General features: G+C 41.5%; 1 protein-coding gene across 1 annotated transcript in view; it reads right to left on the bottom strand.

Moving 5' to 3' along the window:
* Positions 1 to 26132, bottom strand: part of SVEP1 (sushi, von Willebrand factor type A, EGF and pentraxin domain containing 1) — a 162162-nt gene that overhangs the window by 127923 nt on the left and 8107 nt on the right. The window contains exons 2-3 of the mRNA XM_053656411.1: positions 7918 to 8173; positions 4865 to 5041 (exon numbers count right to left, since the gene is read on the bottom strand). Coding sequence (XP_053512386.1) covers positions 4865 to 5041; positions 7918 to 8173 — 433 coding nt within the window. The remainder of the gene's footprint in view (positions 1 to 4864; positions 5042 to 7917; positions 8174 to 26132) is intronic.

The raw sequence follows: 26132 nt of genomic DNA, 5'->3' as shown, positions 1-26132 counted from the left end.
TCCTGGACTTTCTCCATTTCCCATTCCCTGAGGAGTGAAGACAGGAAGTGAATTCCCTAAGGAATTAAGACAGGTTTGAGCTAAGGCTTGGGTGGCAAGGTATGTGTGCCCATGCTTGTGTGTGTGTGTGTGTGTGTGTGTGTGTATAGGGGCAGAAGAGTTACAGTTACTCAGGGAAAGAATGATGAGAAAAGGGGGATTTTAAGAATTGCTGTGTTCTGTATGTCTCCATTATGGCATTAGAGAAAACGAAGTAAGGGCTTATACTATCCTGAAATGTATTTTGGTCACTGAAGTAGATTTCATTCACTGTAATGCCTCTCTTAGGCTGAACCACATAAGGGGTGACTGTCTAAGTATTACAACTGTTTCAAATTTTTTTCCTAGGACATTTTTAGCATTATTTAAATTCTGTCAAATATGGTTTCTGTGTTCAGTGCCATTATACAACTGCTTGAGCAGATATACTTGAACAAATTCATTGTACCTGAACAAAGCATCATTCTACCTTGAATTATCTATTTATTATACAATCCTTGCTCCCGTGAAACCTCTTAGCACATACTCTTTAAGACCACCAGCAAAAAGCACATGATTATTTAGAAATCAACTCAAAGAAGTTTGGAGCCAAGGGAAGTAAAAAACCAGTCCAAACATCCTAATGGCCTAACAAATTTGAACTCTTTGGCAAAGTATGACTTGTTAGTAATTCCTAACAAATAATCACCAGTCTTGCATTCCAGTGAAGATGTTCACAACATGGAACAAATCCACAATCACGAAAATTTTTCTGCGCATCAGGGCCCTGACATGGAGCAGCCACTTGCTGCTGATGACAATGGTGCTCGGGCCACTACAAGTAAAGCCACAGCCTTGGACAGGAGGTTGGAGGGTCACTATTTGAGGACCCACGGAGTCCAGAGCGCCAACCCCCCAAAACAATGAGGGGAAAAGGAGGAGGAGATCACAGAAACATTGAGGTCATCAGCTTTCCCTGAGGTCTCCTGGGCACCCTTCCAGACAGTCTGGCATAAAGGAAGGACTCCGGGCTAGGAACTGGGAAGTGTTCATTCCATTTCTGGTCAAAATTCCTACATGATCATGAGACAGAGTTTTCTACTCTTCCAAATGAATAATGAGAAAAACCCTTATGCTTAGCTCTAGTATTTTGCTCTGCCATAAAATTAATTAGCAAATATAATTCACTCCAGCACATACTCATTCCCTGATCAAGGTAAACAGTCTCTACTGTTCTCAATACTCAATGGCACATTATCCCACTGCCTCCTCTCAGTCAGTGTCTTGACTTCCATCGGACACTCATCAGGTCGCCGTTGGCAGGTGCCAGCTTTCTCGATGGCATTCACCTGCATGCACAGATCTTCCTCATCCTCCCCAGAGCAGTTTCTCAGGTGAGGGCCACTAGACTAGCTTAGAGGAGTAAAGTTTACAAAAGACGTGGTGTCAGTTATCCTCAGGGATCTTGAGGATAATCATTTTAATGTTCTTTCACTAGCTTTCTTGTATATATTTCATAGTGATTAAAAACTACCACTGACTGAAAATCAATATGCCCGATATTACCCTAAGCATTCAAAGAATATATTCTTTCAATTACCTAGCTATACCTCTATATAGCTCTCTTTATAAACACATATATACATCTGTATACATGAGGTAGGTAAAAGTAGGTTCACAGTTGTTCCTATGGAAAATGAGACAATAATTCATAAATAATAACACAAGAATAAACTCTATTTCACATACTCACAACTGTAAACCTCCTTTTGCCCACCCCTGTATATGCATACACACATCCAGAAACTTCTATATACGGATGTCTTACACATACATACGTATGTATATGTGTGTATGTGTGTGTATATATATATATATATATATATACACACATATATATATAAAACTACGCCATTACTAAGCTGATTTTACAAAAGAAATGGAGCATCAGAAGAAATTAATCACCCAAAGCCACAGAGTTTATAATCAGCAGAAGATGAATTTGAGCCAGATCTTCCTTTGTTTTTAAACACTTGGAGCACAGTGCAGAGTCAATGGAAAAGCAATGTGCACAAGAAGCTATGTTCAAAAATGCAGAGTAAATGGTGTGGTGTCTTGGAAATAACACAGGACTTAGAGAAAAGCATCCTGCATCCCTTCCCGGTCGCTGCTGATGGCTGGATATGCCATCTTGAGCAAAATATTCAGCTTTCCTGAAACCTCAATTTCCTCTAGTAGAATGAGGGGTTTAGAGCAGATAATCTCCAAGGTTTCTTTTGGCTCTCTAAGGGGATGATTTGCTTCTGAAAGGCACTGTTTCTACAATGAGGACAGACATGCAGAATTCCAACTATTTGGAATGAAAGGTAACATCCTCTCCTGCAGAAATAAATAGCGATGGTCTGGTTATCCTTCACACTTCAGCTTAGAAGGTCCGATCTGAGCCCACCCGCCCCTGCAGCCCTTCTTTACGCCACAGGCATTTTTATTTAATAGCGCACATCCCAGTTTGCATTTACAAATGGCTCTGTGTGGTTCGACTGTAAGTACTGAGAAGGTAGGGACCGTGTCTCTCTGCCCACCACAGAAGCCCGGCATGGATTCAATGCCTGGGCTTAGCGTGGAGAAGGGGCTCTGTAACATTTGCCAACTAAACACATTTTGAAGGGGCTCACGGCTTCCAGGTGTTCAGTACTGTGTGAATTAGAGCTAATATTTCTTTCTGTCGTTCCAAAAGAAAAAGACCTGGTCGTGAGTCTCTCATGCCACAAGAGGAGTATGATTTATTTATTTTCCTCTTCACTCCTGGCATGCAGGAGAAGCCGACAATGAGCGCTGTCTCCTACAACTATACACAGTCCCCGTGTGCACCTTGGAGCTCCCATACCACTTTTCCTAATACCTTAGCAACAGAGGCTGGAGATGACAATTTGAACATTTATATGGAGGCAACTATATCTCATGTATATCATGCACATAAGAAAATATTAAGCTGAGGCCTACTAATTTAAAAGAAGGGGTGGATAAATGAACCCTTCTGTGCTCAGTGTCCTTGGCTAGAACCAGCAGCAAACGCGCTCCGTGCTCTCTCCTGGGGCTCTCCTGACGGGCCTGTCCAGACTCATCCGTGTCACAGACCACTGTGCCTTTCAGCCTGGAACGTTCTCTTGGTAACAGCCACTGCTGCCTGTGTAATGAGGAGCAATGGGTTTGTGAACCGCCTCCCTCTTCCCACAGCTTGTCCCCTGGGATGCAGGATTATAGTGCCATGGAGCAGTGGGGGCTGCTGCCCAGCGTGGCGGGGGCTGCTGGGCAGCCATGCGGCAGTGGCGCGTTGGCAGGCAGGGAGCAGTTCGGTCGGGACCACACGGAGAGCAGACATGCTGACTACAGCATGGAGCAAGGAAATGAGAGCTTCTGCCTGTGTCTGGTAGGCTAGGGTGGGGGACAGGGGGAGGAGGTGCCGGGGACAGTGCCAAGAGGGTCCGTTAATGGAAGTGTGGGAAGATTCAAGGGGAGGCATTTTGCCAACCCAGAGGCAGTTAGGCAGATCCCCCTTTTTTTCCTGCTTAAATGAGGAGTCCTGCTGGGTCGAGTAGGAGCAGGGCCAAGAAAGGAGCGATTCTGCCGGGTGAGCATGAACGGTTGGACCCAGGAAGGATGTGCCTGCAAGCTGGGATCAGAGCCAAGGAAGGGATGAAGAATTAAGGGGAGACACGGGGCAGCAAGGTTAGAAGGCAGTAAAAGAAGAGCACAAGAGGGAATGTCCTATGAGGAGGACGAGAGAAGAAGGAAGAGAGAGCGGGTCAGGTAGACAGGGGAGAACCAGGTTTCCGGGCTGTAGAGCAGGCTGACCTTCCAAAGGTCAGGATAATGTTCACAGGACACCAGCAATGACAGACCACGGGAGACAGTATACAGTCAATCTGCTGCTCCTACAGGCTGCTGGGGGTGTTCATTTCCACAAGAATGAGTTTTTCCCAAATAGCAAATCACAGAAGAGCTGTTCAAGTTATTTTAAAAAATGTTACTTTTTAGGTAAAAAAAGAACAAACAAATGCTATCACAGAAAAAACTACATTTTACTTCTAAATATCATAGATTTCCTAAAATATAATGCATATCACAAGAATCCCAAGTTGCTCTTCTTGCCTTTCTAAGAAAATATTTAAAACATCAAGATCTTCTTGATGTTTTAAAGCTAGGGGAAGTAAAACAACAAATGTCAATGAAGTAAATTCCATTTTGAGGGGATGTCACTTTTACAGCTTTTTGTAGTCCCTTTTTGGAGACTCGTGAAGAGCTAAAAGGCCATCAAGCAAATGTTGCATTTTATTTTGTGATAGGCCCACACGTTAATGGGGCCTTAGGACCAGAATCCCATTCTCTTCAATCCATAGAGACTGAGGCATATTTTGGTTTAAGAGCCTAGAGGACAGATTCGGCTGTTGACTGATGACAAACAAGAGACCCAAGTCCCCCTCCTCCCAGTTCCGAATCCAGGCCTGAAGGGTAGGTTGCAAGCTTCCATTCTTCCTCTTAGAACTCAGCCACCACATGAACACACCGAGGCTGAGAGGCCACGGAATGGACCGCCTAGTGGTCCTAGACAAAGTCATTTTAGACCAGACTCCAGCCCGCTGGTCCCCAAACAGGTAAGAGAACTCAGCTAAGATCCTGCCCAACTCACCACTAATGACAAATACATGTCCACATGCTGAGACCAAAGGAACTGCCCAGCTGACTCGTGAGTAGTTTGTCCTTAGTGGTTTAAGCCGTTGAGCTTGGGGATCATTTTTGACACAGCAACACATAACTGATAAAGTTAGACAGACCGGAGACTCACCTGTGCACTCATACTGTAGACCTTTCCCGTAATACCCCTTTTCACAGACGCACTCAAATTGCCCCGTGTGCGTCCCGCACTTGCAGCTTGCCATTTGGTCGCAGCAGTCTTTGCCGGCTTCACACAGGTAGGAGCAATGGGACATATCCTCTTGAATAAAACTCCCGGAAGGCAGATCTGGCCATGACAGAGGGTAATAAAAAAAAAAATGAATGAAGAGTTGCACGTTACAGCTCTAGTTGCTACAATTTAAATGCAAGATGGAGAAAATGTCTTTTCACATCTGTTGAATTCCCAACTGCCCCCCACTCCCACCCAAAGAGGAATGTGTGTTACTTGCACTACCACAGACTGGGAATAGGTTTCATCCAGTTATTTCAGTCTGGAAGCTCGTAAGTTCTCGAGGCCACGCCGGGTCAGGCAGAAAATTAAGTACTTCAGGGAGGAATCTCCAGATGCGGCAGGAAGTAATGCAGTCGGTCCTGCAGGTCATTCCTCTGGCTTCCACGCCACAGTGCTTCACTGCCTCGGGATTTCCAAAATTCGTGTCCAAATACAAAAATAAAACTACAACCCTGACTGCAGCTTGAGGATGTTGCTGTGAGCTACTGGCCCAAGACTAAATACCATCACTTGTATAGTCGTTTGAAGACTTAAATAACAGCAGCACACAAGCTGAATGATAGACTAGGATCTGGTTTATCTCTCGGTTTTAAGTAAACCATCCTGCTTTATGTGAATGGAGATCCCATGGATGTACTTGAACCATGTTCTGAAGTGAGGCATGCTGGGAGTTCAACAACTCAGATCTGTTCAGAAAGTGACTCTACAGGGTGGGGTACGGTGGAATATGACTGATGCAGAATGCATGGCCTTAATTGGGCAAACAATAAGTTCCATTTACTCTGTTGAAGAAGTTCAAGAGTCTTAGCCCAAATTTCAGTGCTAAGTCCATGGTGCTAGACAGGCCATAGGTCCCAAGTAGGAATTTAAATGGATAAGTTTCAGCAAGACACATGGACTGCAATCGAACACCTGGAAACAAGGCTGGCGATGTCCTCAATTATGGCACATCCGCCTCTATGCCTGAAGACTCTGCATGACAGGTAGGGAAAAAGTAAAGGGACCACTCCACGGAGAAGACACCGGCACAACCGGGCACCCTACTGAGGCCCCAGCCAGTGGACCGTGGTGTTGGTAAAGGCCCTGTAACGGAGCACTGAGACATTCAGTCACAAGTTTATTTGGCAGGAGCAACGTAGGAAGCAAGAAAAATCTAGCTCTCAAGACTGGTGCATTGGCATTCAGGGCTGAGAGAGATAAGTAAGTAAGTTACACACGGGGAAAGCTATCATTCTGGAACCTGTGTCTATTTAGAATGGCCAGAAACACAGGCGGTCTTGAGACCAAGAGCGGATTGAAAGTAACTTCAGAGAACATAGAGGTTGAGGAAAGGAGGTTCACTGCCTTTGATCTAAGCATAATTTTTCAGAAAAACAGGATCTTTCCTTACCGAATCTGGAAATTCAAACAGAGTATTACACATTCTAAATGTTAGTTTATTATAATAAAAGTAATGCCTTCAAAAACTCCATTGTGATATTGTAACCACCCAGTGTCTGGGTCAACTTGTACTCGGGCAGAAGGCCCTGATCCCACAGGACAGAGGGAAGGGAGGACTTGAAATCAGTCCTCTCCAGCACAGCTCACAACACTCATAATTTCATAATTCCATCTAGTAACACAGCCCCGCTGTGCTGCTGATCAACATACCACTCTTCGGTGAGAAGAGGAGAAATGATGAAAAACTCCAGTGGCTGAACTGCCATGTGCTGAACACTACACTTGGTGAAATTTTAAATATTTTCTTCAATCTTCCCGATCAAACTATGTTATATAATAACTCCATTTTAAAAGTAGAGCAAACTGAAGCTCGTAGATGTTAGATAAGTAATTTAAGGGAATAATAATGGACAGTTATCAAGGGCTTCGTATCACAGGCCCTCAGTACTATTTAAAGTCATGTTATACGTATTAACCCATTTACTTCTTGTAATAATCCTATGTACTGGGTACTATTCTCATTCCCTGTTTTGTTAACAAGAAACTTGAGGAGTACAAAAGTTAAATAATTTGGGAAAAGCCACTCAGCCCCTAGATGGCTAAGGGGGACTCTTCTGCTGCGTCCACAGAGAGCCTGAGGTCTCGCCCTAGCCTCTTCATTTGCAGCTACAGTAGGGCTGAGCTGCTTATTATGAACACTGCTGGTTGCTTGAAACCTCGTATTGCCGTGATTTACCCACCAGAGTGACTCTTTCACATGGACCCCTGCCCAAATCAAGCCTGATCTGCTATGTGGCTTTGTCTGAGGCTAGAGCTCCTGTCACCTTCTCCCCATCTACACATTTCTCTTGTCACTCACCAAGCCACATGCCCCCATTGTGCCTGGAAGTTCATCCAACATCAGCCAGACAACTAAACGTCTTAATAAATGGGTAGCGAGAGTTCTAATGAATGGATTTGCTGATTTTATTTCTTGTTGGGGTAATGTTCTTCATCTTTTAGAGAGCTTATGTAGCTTCCAACTGTCGGGTCAAGAAGTGTGTGTTAAGCATTTCCTGTCCCTATCTCTTCATGGGTGTTTCTGGAAACATCCTGGTGGGATCCACTATGCCTGTCCCTGAACGGTTACTTCATCCTTCTGGGTAACTGTAAATGCATCTAAGTCAAGACTTCCCACTCTGTGTGTGGCCTCCAAACACACCTCGGTTCATTCCATTGATGCTAACACTTCCTGGTGGGAGCATATGGATATTTTAGTGAAAATATATCACAGCTGTTAAAAACAAAACAAAATACACTATTGTTGCAAGGTCAGAATGTCATCTCTATTTATAAGTTCAACACATCTCATGATACACCAAGGGCACCCAGGCATCACACTCAGCGAAGACCTCGTAGGGTGTGATGTTACCCTCCGGTGGGTCTCGAGCAGTAAGAGAGAAGAAACCCCCATTGCAATGCACCGTCTTATGCTGTGAGGTTTCCATTACCTTCATGCAGTGCCCGGCGAGCTAAAGCCTCAAATTCTTCGAAACTGTGCAGCAGGTAGCAGTGCTCCTCCTTCGGCGGGGAAGCCATGTCATTCAGTTCCCGAATGTTTCCTTGCCATATGCCAAAGGTGAAGATCTCCACCCCGAAATCTCGCAGCAACGCTGCCACTGGTCTCGGATCTCCCCCATTAGAATAGCCGTCCGTGATGAGAAATATAACTTTTGTGGCGTTTTCCCTGGAATGATGAAGAATTTGCTGTAACGAAACAGAGACAGTATGAGTTTGTAGTGCATTCGCCTACTATGTGCTTCCCTTCTTATGTAAAACAGTATTTGTGGCGCTCATTAGCATTTCACCAGAGTGAGGAAAGGGACATTGATCACCGAGAGAAATAGGCACAGACAAGAGCTTACAACGGCCTCACAGAACCACAATGAACCTTAGAAGCCTTTGAAACGCAGCACTGCCATGGAGCTGGCTAATGAGAATAGCAAATGTGTATGGAGTGAGCTTTCATTAATATTATCACAATCATTAAACTTTTTTTTTTTATTTTCAGGCTCTCAAAACATGAACCAAATCCGACTCCCAGGTATCTACTTTCAAGCACGCATACCTCTCTTGTCCTTTCCTGCTCTCTCTCTCTACCCTGCACTCCCCCCTCATGACCATGCACTAAACACCTAACTGGAGGAGAATTTAAGTGAATATCTTTTCCAGAGTTAATAATGATCAACCTGCTTTCTAGATTTGTTTTCCCATTGTTCCTGCAGTATTTGTAGAATCGACTCAACACTTCTATTAGGATCACCCCCTATCCGCACAGAATTGGCTGTTGGTGGTGAAGTCCTGTCTTCATGAGAAAATGCTGGTCTACTCAACCTGACACTAGGACTTTATTGTTTTAGGACAAGGGAGTTATGCATTATAAATGTTTTTGCCGCTCTTCTTTACAGATAAAAGAAAAAATAAAACCTTTTTTAAAAGGCATCTGTTCATTGCCATCGATATCTTGTCACATCAAACTGGACAGGCACAAGTAATTCGGCGGTGAATCTGGTACCATAAGTAAATGGCAGGCTGTTGCTTTTCATAATAATTGGATAAGGAAGGTGAAGAAGCATCACAGCATATTTTATAGCAAGTTTTTGGAAGGCATTCAACGTTTATTAGGCAGTAAGAACCCTACATTCGGAAAGTACTCAAGAGGAGTTACAGTTACTTCCTGTGTTTTGTTAAAGTTAAGAGAAGATGATATGATTTAAAAAATAACTTTGTCTCAATTCGCTTTAAGGGAAGATTCAGCCATAAGATCTATGTTCCCTTAGATTATAAAATTCATGTTTATACAAAGCATTCTTCATAAATACATAGTCATTAGATTATAATCCAAATAATCCTTACCAAATTATTTAGTGTTTGTGAGCTAAAGATAAAACCTCGAAACCTGAATTTAAAGGCAATTAAACTAGAAATGACCCTAGAGAACATCTGGACAGCCAGAGATTTAAGAAGAGATATTCGAATGCTTCAATTCACCCTATTACTTCCCAAAAACCTACGACTATAAGCTAGTAAAGACTACTAAGGGCAAGCCAAAGAGAATCAGAAACCAGCTGAAGAAGCTCCTTGTGGTCAAATAGAAGGTAATTTGAGTATTAATAAAAATGACAATTGAAATGTATGAAGTATGATACACACATATACAAACACACTTTCGGTTAGTACACATCCCAGGCAAAAAGTCCTATTAATTGTAATGGACTGGACCACACACACACACACACACACACACACACACACAGGTTCTTCTTTCATTCAGTACAACCTCTGGGGAAAAATCCAATGATCTGTTATGGATGACATGAGCTAGCTATAAATTTATTTGTCTCCAAAACTGGATGTCAGTATTCAAAGGGTAACTCCTAGTTCTAGCACTCCAAGATGTGGTGAGTTGTGTTTATAATGTCCTTGCTCTTCACTAAGTGATAAACTCTGTTTTCTGAGTGGTTCCACTCTGAAATCACAACCCAACTTCCATGGACACTCCCCCAAGCTTTTGCTCATTCTTATTACTCTCCTACAAGCCCATGGCAGTTAATGTACATGAGACGCTCAAGCAGTGAGAATGATGGAATGGAGAGAGAGGAAAAAAGTCAATTGTTCTTCATTTTCAGAATGATATTCTTGACAGTGCCTGGCCCAGAGTATGTGCTCATAAATATTTACTCAATGACTCAATGAATGAATGAGTGGAGTGGATAAACTCTAGGATACACTGCGGAGAGTTATTTGAGTGAGTAGGAATTTTTGAAATACCTGTGTGTGTGCGCATGCACACATATGCACAGTATTTTGTACAGCTTTGTACAAAAAAAGACCATTTCCTTTTTGTGTCTTTATTGTCCTACTGACATAAACAAATCCTATTTTGTACTATTAATCTTAGCCCATCATCAATAATACTCCTCAACATCCAGGCTAGGATTTGGCGGAGACTCCCTGCTGTGCTACTTCTTACATAAACAACACTTTAAGCAGTGATCCTATTTTCCTTCTCTTCTTGTGGGGAATGGGTGACTATTTACAGGAACCGTTATATCTGTTGGCAAGGAAATGTATTAAGCTTCAAAGCATAATAATGGCAGGACTAGCAGCCCAAGCAAAGAGTTACACAAGATCTGGGTACGGAATGCACTTTAAAGATGGAGGAGGAGTGGATAGTGTATGGAAAATCACTTGCCCCCTGCCCAATCTTGGCACTTCACTGTACTTGAATAAAAACATAACTCAAGAAAAATCTGTTTCATCCTGCAGATCTAAGACGTAAATAGACCTGTGGTCATTTCTGTGGAACGTGTCAGAGGCCTAGCCCTTATTCCTTTTTAGTGTTCCAGAAATATTTTACATCATTTAAGAAATAGAACTTCTGGGGTCCAGGATATCGAATGAGGCAAAAACTTTGCTGCCAAGGAAAAACTGAATATGAACTTGGTGTTGTAAAAGGTTATCACCATCTGCATTGTATCAAGCCTCTGAGTGGCTTGTATAAATATCTGGCAGGGAAGTAAGCTCCCCTTGTCCAGCAATAGTCATTAGAATGACAAAAATGCAGGGTTGTGTAACTTGTTCTAACACCCGAGATCCATCACCATTACACAAGACCGTGGTCTCCCCCTGCCCCCCCCCAAAGTCAGGCCACGAGAGAACAATTTTGAAAAATGGCCTTGGAAGAAAAAAAAAGGAGCTGTCACAACAAATCTGACTGGGGGACAATATTTGCCCTTGGGTTCTAACAATTAACTACCTGGGGATGTAATTCCAAGTGCAACCCAACCTTGGCTGTGACAAACCAATGCAGCCCCTTGAGTGAGGATGGAAACTCAAGATAGAGAACATCATAAGTCATCTTTTAAGAAATTGGACTTCATGCCCTGTTACCTATTGTGAATGTATCAGAGGCAGTCTCCTCCAGGGAGCACAAAGCTAGTGAATTATGTCAGTGTTACAACTTGTTTTCCACATTTGTTCTTCTCTGTTAGGAAACATTAACTATAAACAAGGCACACTCTAAGCTACACAGAAGACTTGTCTCATCCTTCAAATTCTAAAATTTCAACAAGCTTTGTCTGTTATGTAGTTACTATTTTTAATGTGAATAATCAGATATTCTCCAGTTTAAGGAATGCTTACTGTTGAGTATTTTTTAATAGTATTTCTGGGGAAAGAAATTATGTACATATCTGCTGGTCCCTCACTTTCTGGACTTCTTATTGTCCATTCTTTTTTCATTTTTATCTCATCCTCCTTCCTTCTGGATTTGGTGGAAGTGTCTCCAGTTTTTCTTCCATATCACTGGGTGGTTTTATGTCGTGTTAGCTCTCTTCCCTTCTACTTCCAGTGAAGAATTAATCCTGGCACTGGACTTATTTTCTTGGTTATTGTGGTCAAAAATGGGGCCACATACTAAACCCGACAAGCTCTGGGAAGAGCAGATGGCAGGCCCTACAGACTCAGAGGGCAGTGATCTGAACCTCAGAGGATGATCGGAACGTAGAAATTCTTCACTAAAAGCAGGTCATGGCGGGGGGGTGCATTTTAGGCCTGTAGCTTCCTTGATGAAGGTTGGTCTTTATAAGTGAGTCTGTCTACTTTGCGTCTAAGATGAACAGACCTGTGAATGTCACAGTAGTCTCCTTTCCTAGGGTACAGCCTGCAGCTCCAGGGCACACTACCAGAGACCCCTCACTGCTGCCCAGTTGCCCACACAGCATCTCCACGCTCCGTGAATGTTAATTATCCATCTTGTGCCCACTGGTGTATAAGACAGATTTGACTTCTGTTTTGCTTTTTATCCAGTTTTAGAGATTTGCCTCCTTTTCTTTCTCCCACTCCCTTTATCTACCACTGAAGGATTTCACGTAACCCTCCTTACATCTCCTCCTTTGATTTTAGTGTAAAAAACCAGCTTCAAAACTGTTGTTCTCAGGATCATTTTCTCAATCCGCTGAGATTTTTGTTCCTGGCATTTGTCATTTTTGGCCACCTAGCCAGGGCACTTTTATTTAATTTTAATTGACTTAAATTTAAATAGCCACATCTGGCCACAGGCTACAATATTGGACAGTGTGGGTCAAAACCATGGTATCCTCATCCCAGGAGGAAAAAAAACAAGTCTAGGGCAGGCCTATTAAAATATTGTGTAAACTCGAGAACTGCAAAATCAGCCTGAAGATTTAGAAGAATACATAATTTAATACAGAAATAAGAAAACATGGATGGAACTGGAAAGCCGTATGCGGAGTGAAATAAGCCAGGTGGTGAAAGACAAATACCATATGATCTCACCTTTAACAGGAACCTAAGCAACAAAACAAACAAGCAAGCAAAATATAACCAAAGACACTGAAATACAGAACAGGCTGACAGGGACCTGAGGGGAGAGGGGAGAGAATTTCAGGGGAAAAGGGGAAGGATTCACAGGCACAAGTATAAAGGACACATGGACAAAAACTAAGGTGGGGGGGGAATGGGAGGGAGGTGGGGAGCACTGGGGAGGTGGGCTGGGATGGGAGTAAAAGACAGAAAACTGTACTTGAACAATAATTAAATTAAAAAAAGAAAAAGAAAACAAACGCAATTGAATGTTGCTTGCATAACTAAGATTTTTAAAAGCCGTAATCTCTATGAAAGAAGGAACTAAACACCATAGAAGAACAGGTTAAGATGGAAATGAATATGTGTAGGAAGAGAAAGCTTCAATAAGAAAATAATGCAAGAAAATACAAAATCCAGTGGAAGACTTAGAAATCCACATTGCTAGTGGTTAAGATAAAATGTTGGAAATTCAAACTGATCAAGCTTAGTACAAATTTTAGTGTAGAAAGCTGCAGACTAATCTCACTTATAAACACAGAAGAGCAATTCTAAATAAATACTTCCCAACTGAATTCAAAAAAATATTAAAAGAATCTTTCTCCTGTGTTGAATAAGGCTTATTCCTCAAATGCAAAAATAAATTACAATTAGTCTTTTGCTGTAATATAACACAGTAACTGTCCCAAGTAAAAGAAAATAAGAATCCAAGATGCTAAAAATAAGTTGACTAAAACTTAGTTTTGCCTTTTTAATGAAAAAATTAGAAATAAAAAGATATCTCACTAATAATATTATGCTAGATTATCTAGCTCAAAGCACAATGTAAATTATGCTCAATTGTGAAAATATTTCCCAAGTAGGGAAGGAATCAATCAGTCATCATAGGTATTTTCACTATTTTTTTTAAATCTTTGAAATTTTCAGCCAACCCAATGAGGCACAAAACCACAGTAAGCATTGCACTTCTTCAAACTTCTGCTCCTTTTCAAAAAATAAATCAGAAATAGAAACAAACAACAAATGAGAAAATATACATACCATGATTATCAAACAAAAGGTTAAGTTTTTTAAAATATAGAAAACGTTTACATATCTCTAAGAGAAAAGAAAAAGGAAGATAATAGAAATATAGGTCTTGTGACCGCATGAAAGGAAGACCCCCCAAATTCTATTGTTGTCAGAGAGTGTAAAAATCATTTAACTTCACTAATAACCAAAATAATGTAAGTTAAATAATACTAATACTATTTTTTCACTCCTTAAATCACCAAAGATTTAAAAATTTTTTCATTGTAAAATATCTGGTGAAACAGATGCTTCTGTTTCTGTTGTAATTGCTAATATTTAGAGCAGAGCGTGACAAAGTGACAAAAGCCTTAAAAATTTGATACTGTTTAAACTTAAATTCTACATCTAAGGCTATCTTAAGGAAACTGCCACGAATATATGCAAAAATCATCAAAAGGATGCCAGAATAATTTCCAATAATGAAAAATGGAAATAACATAAAATTCCAACAATAGGTTAGTAGTTAAATAAATTACAGGGCAATCATATAATACCATTATAATGATACTGTTGAATAATATTAAAATTTAAAAGTAGATACCAAACACAACTTTATCACAGTAGTGTACACATTATGTGTGAATGTTCTGTGTGTGTGTGCGCGTGCATGTATAAGTATGGCTGAAAATATATACATCAAAATGTTGACAATCTGCCCTGGCTGGTGTGGCTCAGTGGATTGAACACCAGCCTGTGAACCAAAGAGTCACTGGTTCAATTCCCAGTCAGTACATAAGCCCGGGTTCTGTGCTGAAAGGCAACCCATTAATGTTTCTCTCCCTCTTTCTTTCTCCCTTCAACTCTCTCTAAAAATAAATAAATAAAGTCTTTAAAAAATGTTGACAATCTCCTAGGAGTATATTTAAGGGCTTTTATTTACTTTTATTTTGTAGTTTTATATCATTTCCAAATTTTCTTTCTTCTTGCCTCTGTTCTTCCCCTGGGAAATGATGTTAACTGAGAAATTTGAGTCTTGCCTGTAGACTAAGGACTCCCAAACCTACGCCAAGTTATACTCTTAAACCCCCATCATGAAGTTCCAGTGGTCCAGTGGACACCTCTGCCTGAATGTGCTGTAGGCCTCTCAAACGCAATGTATCCATCCTCTCCTCCTATTTTCAAGACATCAAATACGGCCACATAATCTATCCCTACAAAACAGATGTTACAAGTCTGCAGTCTAGGAGTAATCTGTAATGTCTTCTCTCTGATCTTTCACCTTTAGTAACCCTTCCAGACATTTCACCTCGGAATGACCTCCCTCTCTAACAATCTTATTGCCCCCAGCCTTTGTTCAGGTAGTTCTGCCTGGATTATTGAAAACAAGAGATGTTTTAAACATCTCTAGCTGAAGCTGCTCTTCATTCAAACACATTGTATAACCATGACCTGCCGTCAAAGTTATCTTCCTGAAATCCTGATCCAATTATGTTTTAAAAAGTTCCATGATTTTTCTCTCTGTTTGCAAAATAAAGTCTAATATTTTCTACATGTCAAAGGACTGTCCTAAATAATACTTCCAACTGCACCCTTCATCATACTCCAAACTCCTACCTACTTCCCAACCTTCCTCTTGTACTGCATTCTTGCTACACCTGAGTCTGTTCAGAGGTTTTGCAACATACCATGCTTAACCTCATGTTTGCTCTGCCTGGAACTTTTTCCCCAAGGCTTCTTTTTGAGAAAGCAATAGCAATGCAAAGCAAATCAGAGAACATCTAATTAATAAACTTAACATTCCAAAGTAACCTTGTTGCATAAATCAACCCATTTATTATAGGCTAGCAATGTTTCAAATTGTGGACCCTCTACTGGTCTCTCAATTCCTCAGTCCTGTGATGGCAGAAGTGGTGTTGTGGGTCCAGGGACTTCCACTGACTGCTTTAGTGCAGGAACCACAGGCCAGGTCCCCACAGCTCGTCTCCTTCACCTCGGTTTTGCCACAGAAGCAGCAAGGGTCCTTGGCATGCTGGCTAATTTCAATTTTCTTCACCCTTTTCCCGAGGGAGGCTCCATAACGGGTCCCATGTTTACTGATGATTCTGACCTCCTTGGTGTTTTTGCCTTGTTGCCACAAACTAGGTCGGAGCCCAGAGAGTCTGCCTGGAAATTCTCATCAATTCTTTCTCGTCTCCCCATATGTCTGCCCCACTTTTTCCCAGTTCTTAAAAATCCAAATCAAAGTTCATCTCCTCTTTGAAGCTATCCTAAATTCATCTGCTGTGCAGAAAATACGAAATCCCTGTCCACTACCCCCCCACTACATTGAATTATACTAACTGCATCATAATTGTAATTGATGAGTATAGGTTTGGCTATATCCCAAGTTGGACTGCAAGGACCGACCCTTATATTTTTACTCTATTGATGACCCAAAAATAACTATGAAATAGTGATGAAAGAATAAACAAGTGCCTTAATTTTCACTGGCTATAAGTCCAACATGCAAAAAAAGCTAATAAATTCTAGTCCCAACATTGGTCTTATGAAAGTTCTTAGAAATGTTATATTTAAACACTTCACCAAATCTGTATTGATGTGCTGGGCTGGGGACTTTTAGTTCTTCTGTTTGATGATATGATGGAAACATTCACTAAAAACAAAAAATAAAACAATGACAAATGTGTAACTGGGAAGAGTACTCTGCCATAACTAAGCCTTCTTATTTACACTGTAATATCAAATCAATCATATTTAGTATGTCTCATTTATTTTAACTATGTACTCAGGCTTTGTAGACTGAAATTCTAGAATGAAAAATATGTTGGCTCAATGAACATTTTAGGCTATTTCTTACAGTCTAGCCAAATCGCAGGAAAACCAGTGGGTCAAGAAAGAACTTAACCCCAGATTTATACTCATGAAGTTTTTCCACCCACATACATGCTTTAGTTATTAAACATGGACACAAATCATTTTCAAATGGACCCATAGGGACAGTACATCAAATTGTGAAATGGTGCACACAGGAGTTGCAGAGCATCAGACTGAATCCAGACTAAAAAAACAACAGAACAGGCACGCAAAAGACCAAACGAATTTCTAATAGTGCCAAATTCCATCACCCATTCTATAAACATGCAAGGAATAAAGACAATCTGGAGAGTGAAAAGTCAAGTTATCAGAATCCAAATAAAAATTAAAGAGGGCTGACATGTCCCTATTGAATGAACTGCTAAGTTAACATAAGATACTAAAGTCATTAATACTGTTACGAGTAAATTTATAAAACGATTTCAGTTGACAGGTTTAACGGCTATACAATATGACCAAGTGGATGTTCATCTGAAGAGTCTAAGATGAGAATTTGTTTATGTGCCTCGCATCAAGAGGTCAAAGGAAAAAGTAAGATAATCTCACATGATATTTGGACACCAGTTTATGATTTTATAAATGATGTAGGCAAAGAATAGAGAAGTACGTAATCTGACAAAGAGAGCTACCATAAACCAATGGGCAAAATCATGTTTGAAGCATTCTCTCTAAATTCAGGAACAAGGTAAGAATGCCCCATCACCTCTAGGTGGGGAGTCCAGGTAACATAACGAGGCAAGAAACAGAAATAAGTGTAATAAAAATTACTCATATTTCATATGAAAGAGAATCGAAATAAAGGAAATATTGAGAGGTGTTGAGAATGCATTATGTGCAAAGATAACTGTTTTAGATGCAAAGTTTTTCAATAACAACTGACCAATGATAGGAGATTTAAAAATTCAATTGTAGCATCTACATAAGACGTACTTAAAGATAGTTTTAGAATTTTAGTGCATGAAAAATTTCACTGCTCAGTTTTAAAAATAAAAATTACATGAAGTGCTTTTATTATATATTTACATATAAAACTGTATGTGCTTACACATACACAAAGAATAAGAGACAAAAACTGCAACTGTTATTATATTTTCTTGCTTTATCTAAAACTATTTATGGATATAGTATTTCCAAGGTAAGAAAAAAATCAGAAATTATCTTTAGACAAACACTTGGAAGCAGATGGGGGCTAGTAAGACTTTTAATGGTTACCCTGGAATTAAAGGTAATTGGTTTCAAGATAAAAATTGTAAAAACGGTTTAACCATACTTAGTTGTCAACAAGGATTAGGTATGTACTTAATTTGTTTAACCAAAGTGGGAGATATTTTGGAAGCACACAGAAATATCTCTCCAAAAAGCAGAAAGAAGAACTGGGCTTCACAAAGGATTGGAACAGGAACAACCAAAGCTGCGGGGACACCGTGGCCACTGCCCTCCCTCCGCCCCCCGCCCCCCGCCCCCCGGCCTTCCATCTGCTTCCTTCTCTGAACTTCTGCCCGCTCGTGTTCATCCACTCCTTACATTGATGAGGCTTCTCTGGTTCTCTGCGCAGCTGTAACTCTAAATGCCCTACCTATGGGCAAACAAAACAAAACAAAACAAAACAAAAAACCCCAAAACCCACAAAGTCTACCTTCTCACTTGTGTGCTAGTTCACACTCCCAGCAGAAAGAGTATAAATAACCCACTCAACCTCTGCACTGCCACCTCAGTGCAAACAGAAAGGGGCGGCAGTGAGTTAGGAAGAGAATGGGCACTGTTCTCAGTGGCAGTGGTTGTTGATTGAAATGGACTAAGAGCAGAAAGAAAAGTAAGAATTCAATGCTATGCCTAGACTTACCCAGTAGGAAAATTGTTTTTGAAATTTATCATGTCAAATTGTCCTTCTAAAAAAGTGCCAAGTGCCAGGAAGCATGGTATGGAGATTGGGAGGACACGAGTGCAAACACATTTGCAGTATTTATGATTCAAAGCTGTTAAAAAAGAAATTATTTCTTTTTACCAGGTATTTTAAAAGTAACTATGAAGAAAACATTTAGCAGGAGTTTAAAATATATGAAAGACACAGAGACTCTAACCATTACATTGCAAATATTTGGGTTTCAGCAGCAATGCAACTCTGAAAGTGTTTAAAAAGCCAGATACAGCCCTGACTAGTGTAGTTCAGTGGATTGAGCATGGGCCTACAAACCAGAATATTGCGGTTCGATTCCCAGTCAGAGCACATGCCTGGGTTGCAGGCCAGTTCCCAGGAGGGGGTACAGGAGAGGCAACCATACGTTGATATTCCCTCCCTCTCTCCTTCCCTTCCCCTCTAAAGATAAATAAAATAAATAAAATCTTTAAAAAATAAAATAAATAAAAATAAAAAGCCAGATACATTTCAAATCAAATGTACTCGCATATGTGTGAGGATTGAGGGGAGATTTTGAAGATTTTGAACTTATCATGTATTTTATTTGTTACAGCTATTGTAAGTTTATCTAAACAAATAACTGTGATATTTGTTAGCATTCCAAAAAAATGAAATTTAGAGTTTGTCTTGTTTTTATTTTGTATTTTAGATTGTATGAATGACCACATCAACTACCATTGTAGAGTGAAAAATTTTACATTTGTCTTTTAAACCTCAAATGATTTAATGGTTGAATTTGCATAGATTTGAATTTGCCTCTAGCATTTAAGAAGTCAAGTACTCACTGAATATTCCTTTGAGAAGAAGTCATGACCGTCCTTATTTTAGTGAGAAGAGAAGTTGGAGAAGTACAATGCTAAACTAAAATAAAAACACTAAGTATATTAAACATAGAGCTTTTCAAGAACTCTGAAGTTATCATGAAATTTCCTAGGTCTTGTAGCAAATGAAAAGTCAAACTAGATTCGATCTGTGTCCTCAAAAAGCAGAGGGGAGGCAGAAAGTGCAAGGAGGTAGGGGAAGAGTCAGCGGTGCTTCCTGAGTTTGTGAACTCCCAAATGCTGGCCCACGTGTGTGTGCTGTGGAGAATGTGCCTTCCTCCCCAGGTGCCATGTCCAGTGGTCACCCAACAACTTCTGGCTCCTGGGCTTGTCCCGCTAGTGGGTGGTGAATCCCAGCTTCTTCCCCTGCTTCCCCCTCACCCCCAGAACAGCCACGCATCCTTGTGTTGCCAGACGTTGGTATTAGAGACTGCTCCTTTGAGGCCGCCTTTCTGACAGCAGACAGTGTCGATGCCCCCAATCCTCATGTCCCAGCATCTGCGTCCATTGTCTGAGCAATTTTTTTTTGGTGCCTAGAGAACATTGTCCACTGGCAGGGGAGGTGAGAGTCACAGAATTAATGCCTCCCAGGAAGCAAAACTCAACAGTGATTGATGGGAGCTGGTCTCTAAATAATCCCAATTCCCTCTCAGTTGTGACAGTTCTAAAGCTTGAATTCTAGATGGTTCACCATCTTTCCCACTGGGATTAAACACGTTAGTTACCTTTGCTGCTGTTGGTTCCCTTCCTTGTCTCGTGTCCCCACTGTCCTATAAATGCTTACTAAGATCACCTCCCAAATATGCTACTTGTACTCGAATCCTCATCTCGGGTTCCACCTCTGGCAGAACCCAAACTGAGACACTGGCCCTGCGTCTGGATGGCTGTGTCTCCATTAGACAGGCACAGGGGCAAATCAAGGCTTCTACCCGAGCAAACGCCAGCCACTATGGAGAGAGCTGGTATCCCCACGGTGCAGCTGCTGGAAGAGGGACGCACTCCTTGAGGTTGAGGAAGCATTTGCCTTTCTGAGCACTGCTGTTCCTCGAGATCCCGATGTCTGCTCTGTCTCTATCCCTGTCTCTTGAGCCCCAGACATCTGGCAACATGAGCTAGAGGAGGGTTCTATGTGGGGAGTGCCATGATTGACTTTGTAGGGCCTGTTCCACACAGTATCCAGGACCTTGGAGGGAAAGTACAATCTCGATTGGTGGCTCTCTTTAAGATGTTCACCACTCAGCGCTTCCCAGTTTAATCCTTGGGTCCTGGTGCCAAATCGGAGACAACAGAGAAAGTTTCATATAACATCTTGTCACAGATAAGTATTTAAAATGCAGATTTTTACTGATTAGATGCAAATAGCCTAAACTGTGGCATCTTTATTGCTAGGAAATTCCAACAGTAATTGCCTGAAATCCTCAGGCACGATTAAAGGCCAAGTGTGCATATGTAGACGGAACTGTGACAAAAAAGAGAAATCTTGGCTGGAAACGGTACTGTGAAAAACACAAATAAATATTTCTTAATTTATTTCAAAGTCAATTTTAGATTCATCTGGACAGGTGAAGTCTAGAACAGAGGATTAAAATGAGGCTTTATTTGCAGATATGACTCAACTGGTATAAGTCAACATGAGTGGGGGAGGTTGAAAGAGATGCTGAAATCAAAATACACCCCCAAACAACTCATCTGAATAGGCCTGAACCCTCTCTCCATCAACGGCAGCAGGCAAATAGACTGCCTTTTACTGCTGAGGACAAAAATGACACTAAAATAGGAAGCTTGAGTGCTGGTTGGTGTGGCTCAGTTGGTTGGGAGTCATCCCATAAACCGGAAGGTTGTGGGTTTGATTCCCAGTCAGTGCACATACCTGGGTTGCAGGTTTGGTCATGGAGTGGGTGGGGCAGTCAACTGATGTTTTTCTAATATCAATGTTTCTCTCCCTCTCTCCGCTCTCACTAAAATCAGTAAGAATGTCCTTGGGTGAAGATTTTTTTAAAAAATAAAGTTTGAATGCTAGAGAAGAATTAATTATAAAAATGGGTTCTTTGAGGCAATCATTTCATTTACATGTGATAACATTAGTGGGTTAGAGAACATCTTTCTTCCTCGAGAACGTTCTTGGATGAGTATCACCAGGGAGAATAAGAGATGACGAACAAAGCAGTGGCTCAGTGTCCCTTTCGGTGTGACAGCCAGAGGAAACCACATTCTCCTGACTCTCAGTGAGGTGACAGAGTAGGCTGTGTCCTCCACTGGCAGTCACAGCACCCCGCTGTGTCTCACCCTGGCCAGCTGTCCAGGTCCCTCTCCTCAGAAAAGCAATGAAACAACCACTATGACCTGTGTGCAGTTTTTTTATGTGACTCTGGACTCTCAAGATCCAATGTGACACTAGGAGAGAGGAGGGGACTGCTGGGGTGAGTACCACAGTTGGGAGGGTCAGTGCTTTCCACCCGGCACACTTCTCCAGGTCCCAGAGGACTCAATGCTACTATGTCCCTTGGCATTTGACAAAAAGACACTGAGACTGTTTGATTTCCACTTCCTGATAATAAACTAAAGCTGGGGCCTCCACCCCCAGGCCACAGACCTGTACCCGTCTGTGGCCTGTTAGAACTGGACCACACAGCAGAAGGTGAGTGGCTGGTGAGCTAGCGAAGCTTCATCTGTATTGACAGCCATTCCCCATCCCTTGCATAACTGCCTGAGCCTCCTGTCAGGTCAGCAGGGGCATTAGATTCTCACAGGAGCGGGAACCCTGCCATGAACTACACAGGCGAGGGACCTAGGCTGCACGCTCCTTATGAGAATCTGATGCCTGGTGATCTGAGGCGGACCTGAGGCCATGATGCCAGCGCTGGGGAGCGGCTGCAAATACAGACCATCATTAATAGAGAAGGTTGACTGCACAGAGACCGTAATACATCAATTGCTTGCAGACTCCTATCGAAACCCCATCAGTGAGTGGCCGGTGACATTTAAGCACATCTGGTGGCAGGCTATAAAGCCATCCTCCTCCCTCCACCCCTGTCTGTGGAAACACTGTCTTCCACAAAACTGTTCCCTGGTGCCTAAAAGATTGGGAACCCCTGAACTAAAGCATCATTTTATTTTCTAAAGCAGAGCAGTATTGTAGAATGGAATGCAAAGTTTCTCATGAATATTTCAGATAAAACCTGAGCTCTAAAAGGACCGTTTGAAGAGCAGTCACTTCAGGCTATGCTTTCAGATGCCCAAGTAGAGAGTAATATTTCACTTCCTAGAAAGCAATCCATGTCTGTTATAACTAACTTTTCAAATGTAGAAGAAAATGATATATTTAAGCAGGTAAATATACTATATATAGAAAACTACTGTTCATACTCTGAAAATTCTCTTCCCAGTTTGAGTTGTACATATTTTATGACATTGGACTTGGATGGACAGAGTTTTAATACTTGTGGTAAACACAGAGTTTCAGCTCATTTAATATGATATTTGGACAATTTACTAAGCCATTGATTTTTGAAATATGATTTCCTTGACTACAGTATGTTTCAGTGAGGATATATTTTTATTTTATTAAGGTTGGAATTTGTGGTTGCTGCCTCTGGTTTCTGTGTGGAGTTAGCCTCTGGCCCCCCTCCAAGCTCCGGCCACCCTACACTTCCTTTTCTCACTCTTCCCCTGCACAGGAAGGCTTCCTCGGCCCTTCCTTCTGACCCTCTCACCCTCTCTTGGCCCTTGGCGGCCCAGAAGAGCCTGAGTTCTACAGAGTCAGAGGCCGGTGTGCCCAGCACTGCCTGCTCCGGGCAAGGCGAGTCACTTTTAGGTAGAGATTCAGCATCGGGAAGCTGGACAATAAAAGCCACATTCTCCATTACCAATATTATCTTTGAAATTAAAAAAAAACATATATTTTACATTGGCAACCAGTGTATCCTACAACCAGGTGTGGTAGGATGGAAATTACACAATGAAGGTTATTAGGAGCAGGAATGAAAATAGTGAGTTGAACTCATATACCTCAAAATACATTTTCTATATTCTAAGAATAACTTATAACTTGAAAAATATCCAACTTGGACTTTGCTTAGTAAGTGACTAATATACTAATAAGTAAATTAACCTTATTTAGAAAATGACTAATTTACTAAGTAAATTAACTTAGTGAATGACTCAATCATGTAATAAGTCCAACTAAAAACTCTCTTTATAATATTTCTATTAAGCTAACAGGAAGTGCTTTTTCCTTCATTTTGAATGACATCTATCACGTGAAACAAGGTGGCTATCACTAATTCAACAGATGTTGTAATTATCCCTGAGTTCACAGCTTCCACAGGGACTTGAGGTATGGAGGAAATGTGCTCTGAATTTGAAGACGCTCTGTCGCTTAACTCATTACACAAATAAAACAACAGCTTGAATGACCTCCTGAGAAACTTGATAAAAGAAGATAAATTCTTTCCGAATCTTTTCATAAAGATTGATAACAAATGCACTTACTAGAACGTTACAGAGTTCGCCTTCTCCCAATGTCATTCCCTTTGAGGGAAGTACTGTGACAAAATGCATGTATGATGGCGGCTTGCACAGAGCTTTCCTGCCCACGACTGGCCTCCAAACTCAGAGCAGGCTACTATAGACAAGCAGACTGTACTTCAGAAAGCCAGTCTTCACATGGCCTGAGAAGATTTAGAGAACAGTCTTAAAAATCTATGACGGCTTAGTGGGTGGGAGGATCCAGCAAAAAGGAAAAAGGACTCATGGACATAGACAATAGTGCGGTGATTGGGGGGGGCAGGAAGGGAGGGGAGTATAAGGGGGAACAAATGGTAATGGGAAAAATACAATAAAAGATAAATTTAAAAAATAAAAATAATTTTAAGAGAGCATTTAAAAAATCTATGGGAGAGGCAGAGAGGATGGAGAAGAGGAAATTCCTTTTTACTGCAGAGGTCTCTTAACCTGACAGCTTACTCAGGAAGAGCCAGAGAAGAGGCAGGCTTTCCTGGGAAATGTCCGTGTGGGTTTGCTCGATGAACAGTAAGACGCTGATTTCACTTTGTACTGAGCCTCTGCCCATTCACTCTCCGCAGACGCTTGTATTCAGGAGTGAGTGCCATGTGATTTGGAAGCTTCTGGCTTCTGGGGAACTAACGTAGGGAGTGTCTGTTGCCAAGTTTAAATGGGCTGCTCTGGAACTTTGCTAGTTTTGACGAAAGAAGTATAATCTAGCACAAGGGCCTGACCCTGCTATTTGAGCTGGCCCGGGCCGGTGCCTTTCGTGGAAGAAATGGGGTGGGGTTTCCAGATGTTTCCTTGGTTAGACAGATGTTCTACCTGACACCCTGGCATGGCAGAGTCCACACCTCACTTCCTCAGCACACGTCCTCCTCTCTCTTTAGCAACGCAGCTCCATGGAAGTCAAGGTGGGCACGAGACCACGCTTTCCTCAATGAGATCTACTTGGAAGTATGGCAGGGAAGTCTCCTTACACAGAGATGCGACTGTCCTTGCTCTTTCCTCCTTCCCCAGGGTGTGGAATAAGTCCAGGTGGGAGGGGCTCCAACAGCCACCTTGCACTATGAGGAGGCCCAAAGATGCCAGAGCAGAGCACTGAGAGGAAGGAATCCGGGCCCCTGAAGACATCACAAAGCTGCCATATTAGCTCTGAATTTTCTACTCAAGACTTAATGTGAGAGAGAAATAAATATTTGTTGTGGTTAGGCCAGTGGTACTTTAGATTTTTCTGCTGTATCCAGCTAAACCTAATCCTAGATAATTTGTTGGGTTAAAAAGGAAGCTCAGAAGACAAACTAGAAGGAATTATACCATCTCAGGCTCGGCTGATGATTGCTCCACGTTAGACCAGGACCTAGCAATCAGGGACCACATAGTGCAGCTCCAAGTGCCAGGTGGGGATGCTGATGAATTGAGAGAAATCGTGGCCAGGGCTGCTACATGTTCTAATGTATGGAGTAAGCCCCAAACTCAGATCTTTAAAAAATGCTATCTCCTGATGTCAAAATGGCTGCCAAAATATCAAAGTACATTGAATATATGTATATATTTTAGACTGTATATACACATATGAGTGAAATGTATACATACATATGTTAAGAGCCGAGTGAAATGAACCCACGGAATGAAAATGGCCCTAAAGCCATGTTTTTTGTTTTTTTTCTTTTTGTCCACTGGTATAGACTATTAGGCTTTATATCTTAGGTAATGCTTTTGCAGCTCTGGAAATGGAATCCCCTACTTCTCCATGGCTTTTGATACTCAACACAAGGAAGTAGTACAGTAAAAATTGGGTGGGGGTTGGTGGGGAGGAGAAAGACCAGCTGACAAGACAGAAGACTGGGTTCTCTCTGCCTTTGGCATTTACTCAGCTCTGTGGTTAGCATTTAGCTACCTAATGACCTCTTCTAGAATCTGTGCCTTTTCTATAAAATGATTCTGTGAAATCACAATATGAAAGTGCTTTGTAACTTATAAATCTATTCACAAATTAAAGGTATATCTGGTCAAGAATAAACACATTTAATGATTCTACTTCATGGCCACTGTTAAGACAAATCCTCTCTGAGCACGTTTGTACCACAGGGACACTGGGGTGACTTTCCTGTCCCTGGCCCACAGAGGGCAGTAGGACTGCCCTCTCAGTCTTTGATCAAGTATCCTCATGGTGCATTTCCACCAAACATAAGGTAGTGGCCAACAGTAA

Source organism: Artibeus jamaicensis, unplaced genomic scaffold, assembly GCF_021234435.1.
Source record: "Artibeus jamaicensis isolate MK-2021 breed Jamaican fruit bat unplaced genomic scaffold, CSHL_Jam_final scaffold_1964, whole genome shotgun sequence".
Lineage (NCBI taxonomy): Eukaryota > Metazoa > Chordata > Mammalia > Chiroptera > Phyllostomidae > Artibeus > Artibeus jamaicensis.
The sequence above is the reverse complement of the archived record's forward strand: the minus strand, read 5'-3'. Positions and strand labels throughout refer to the sequence as shown.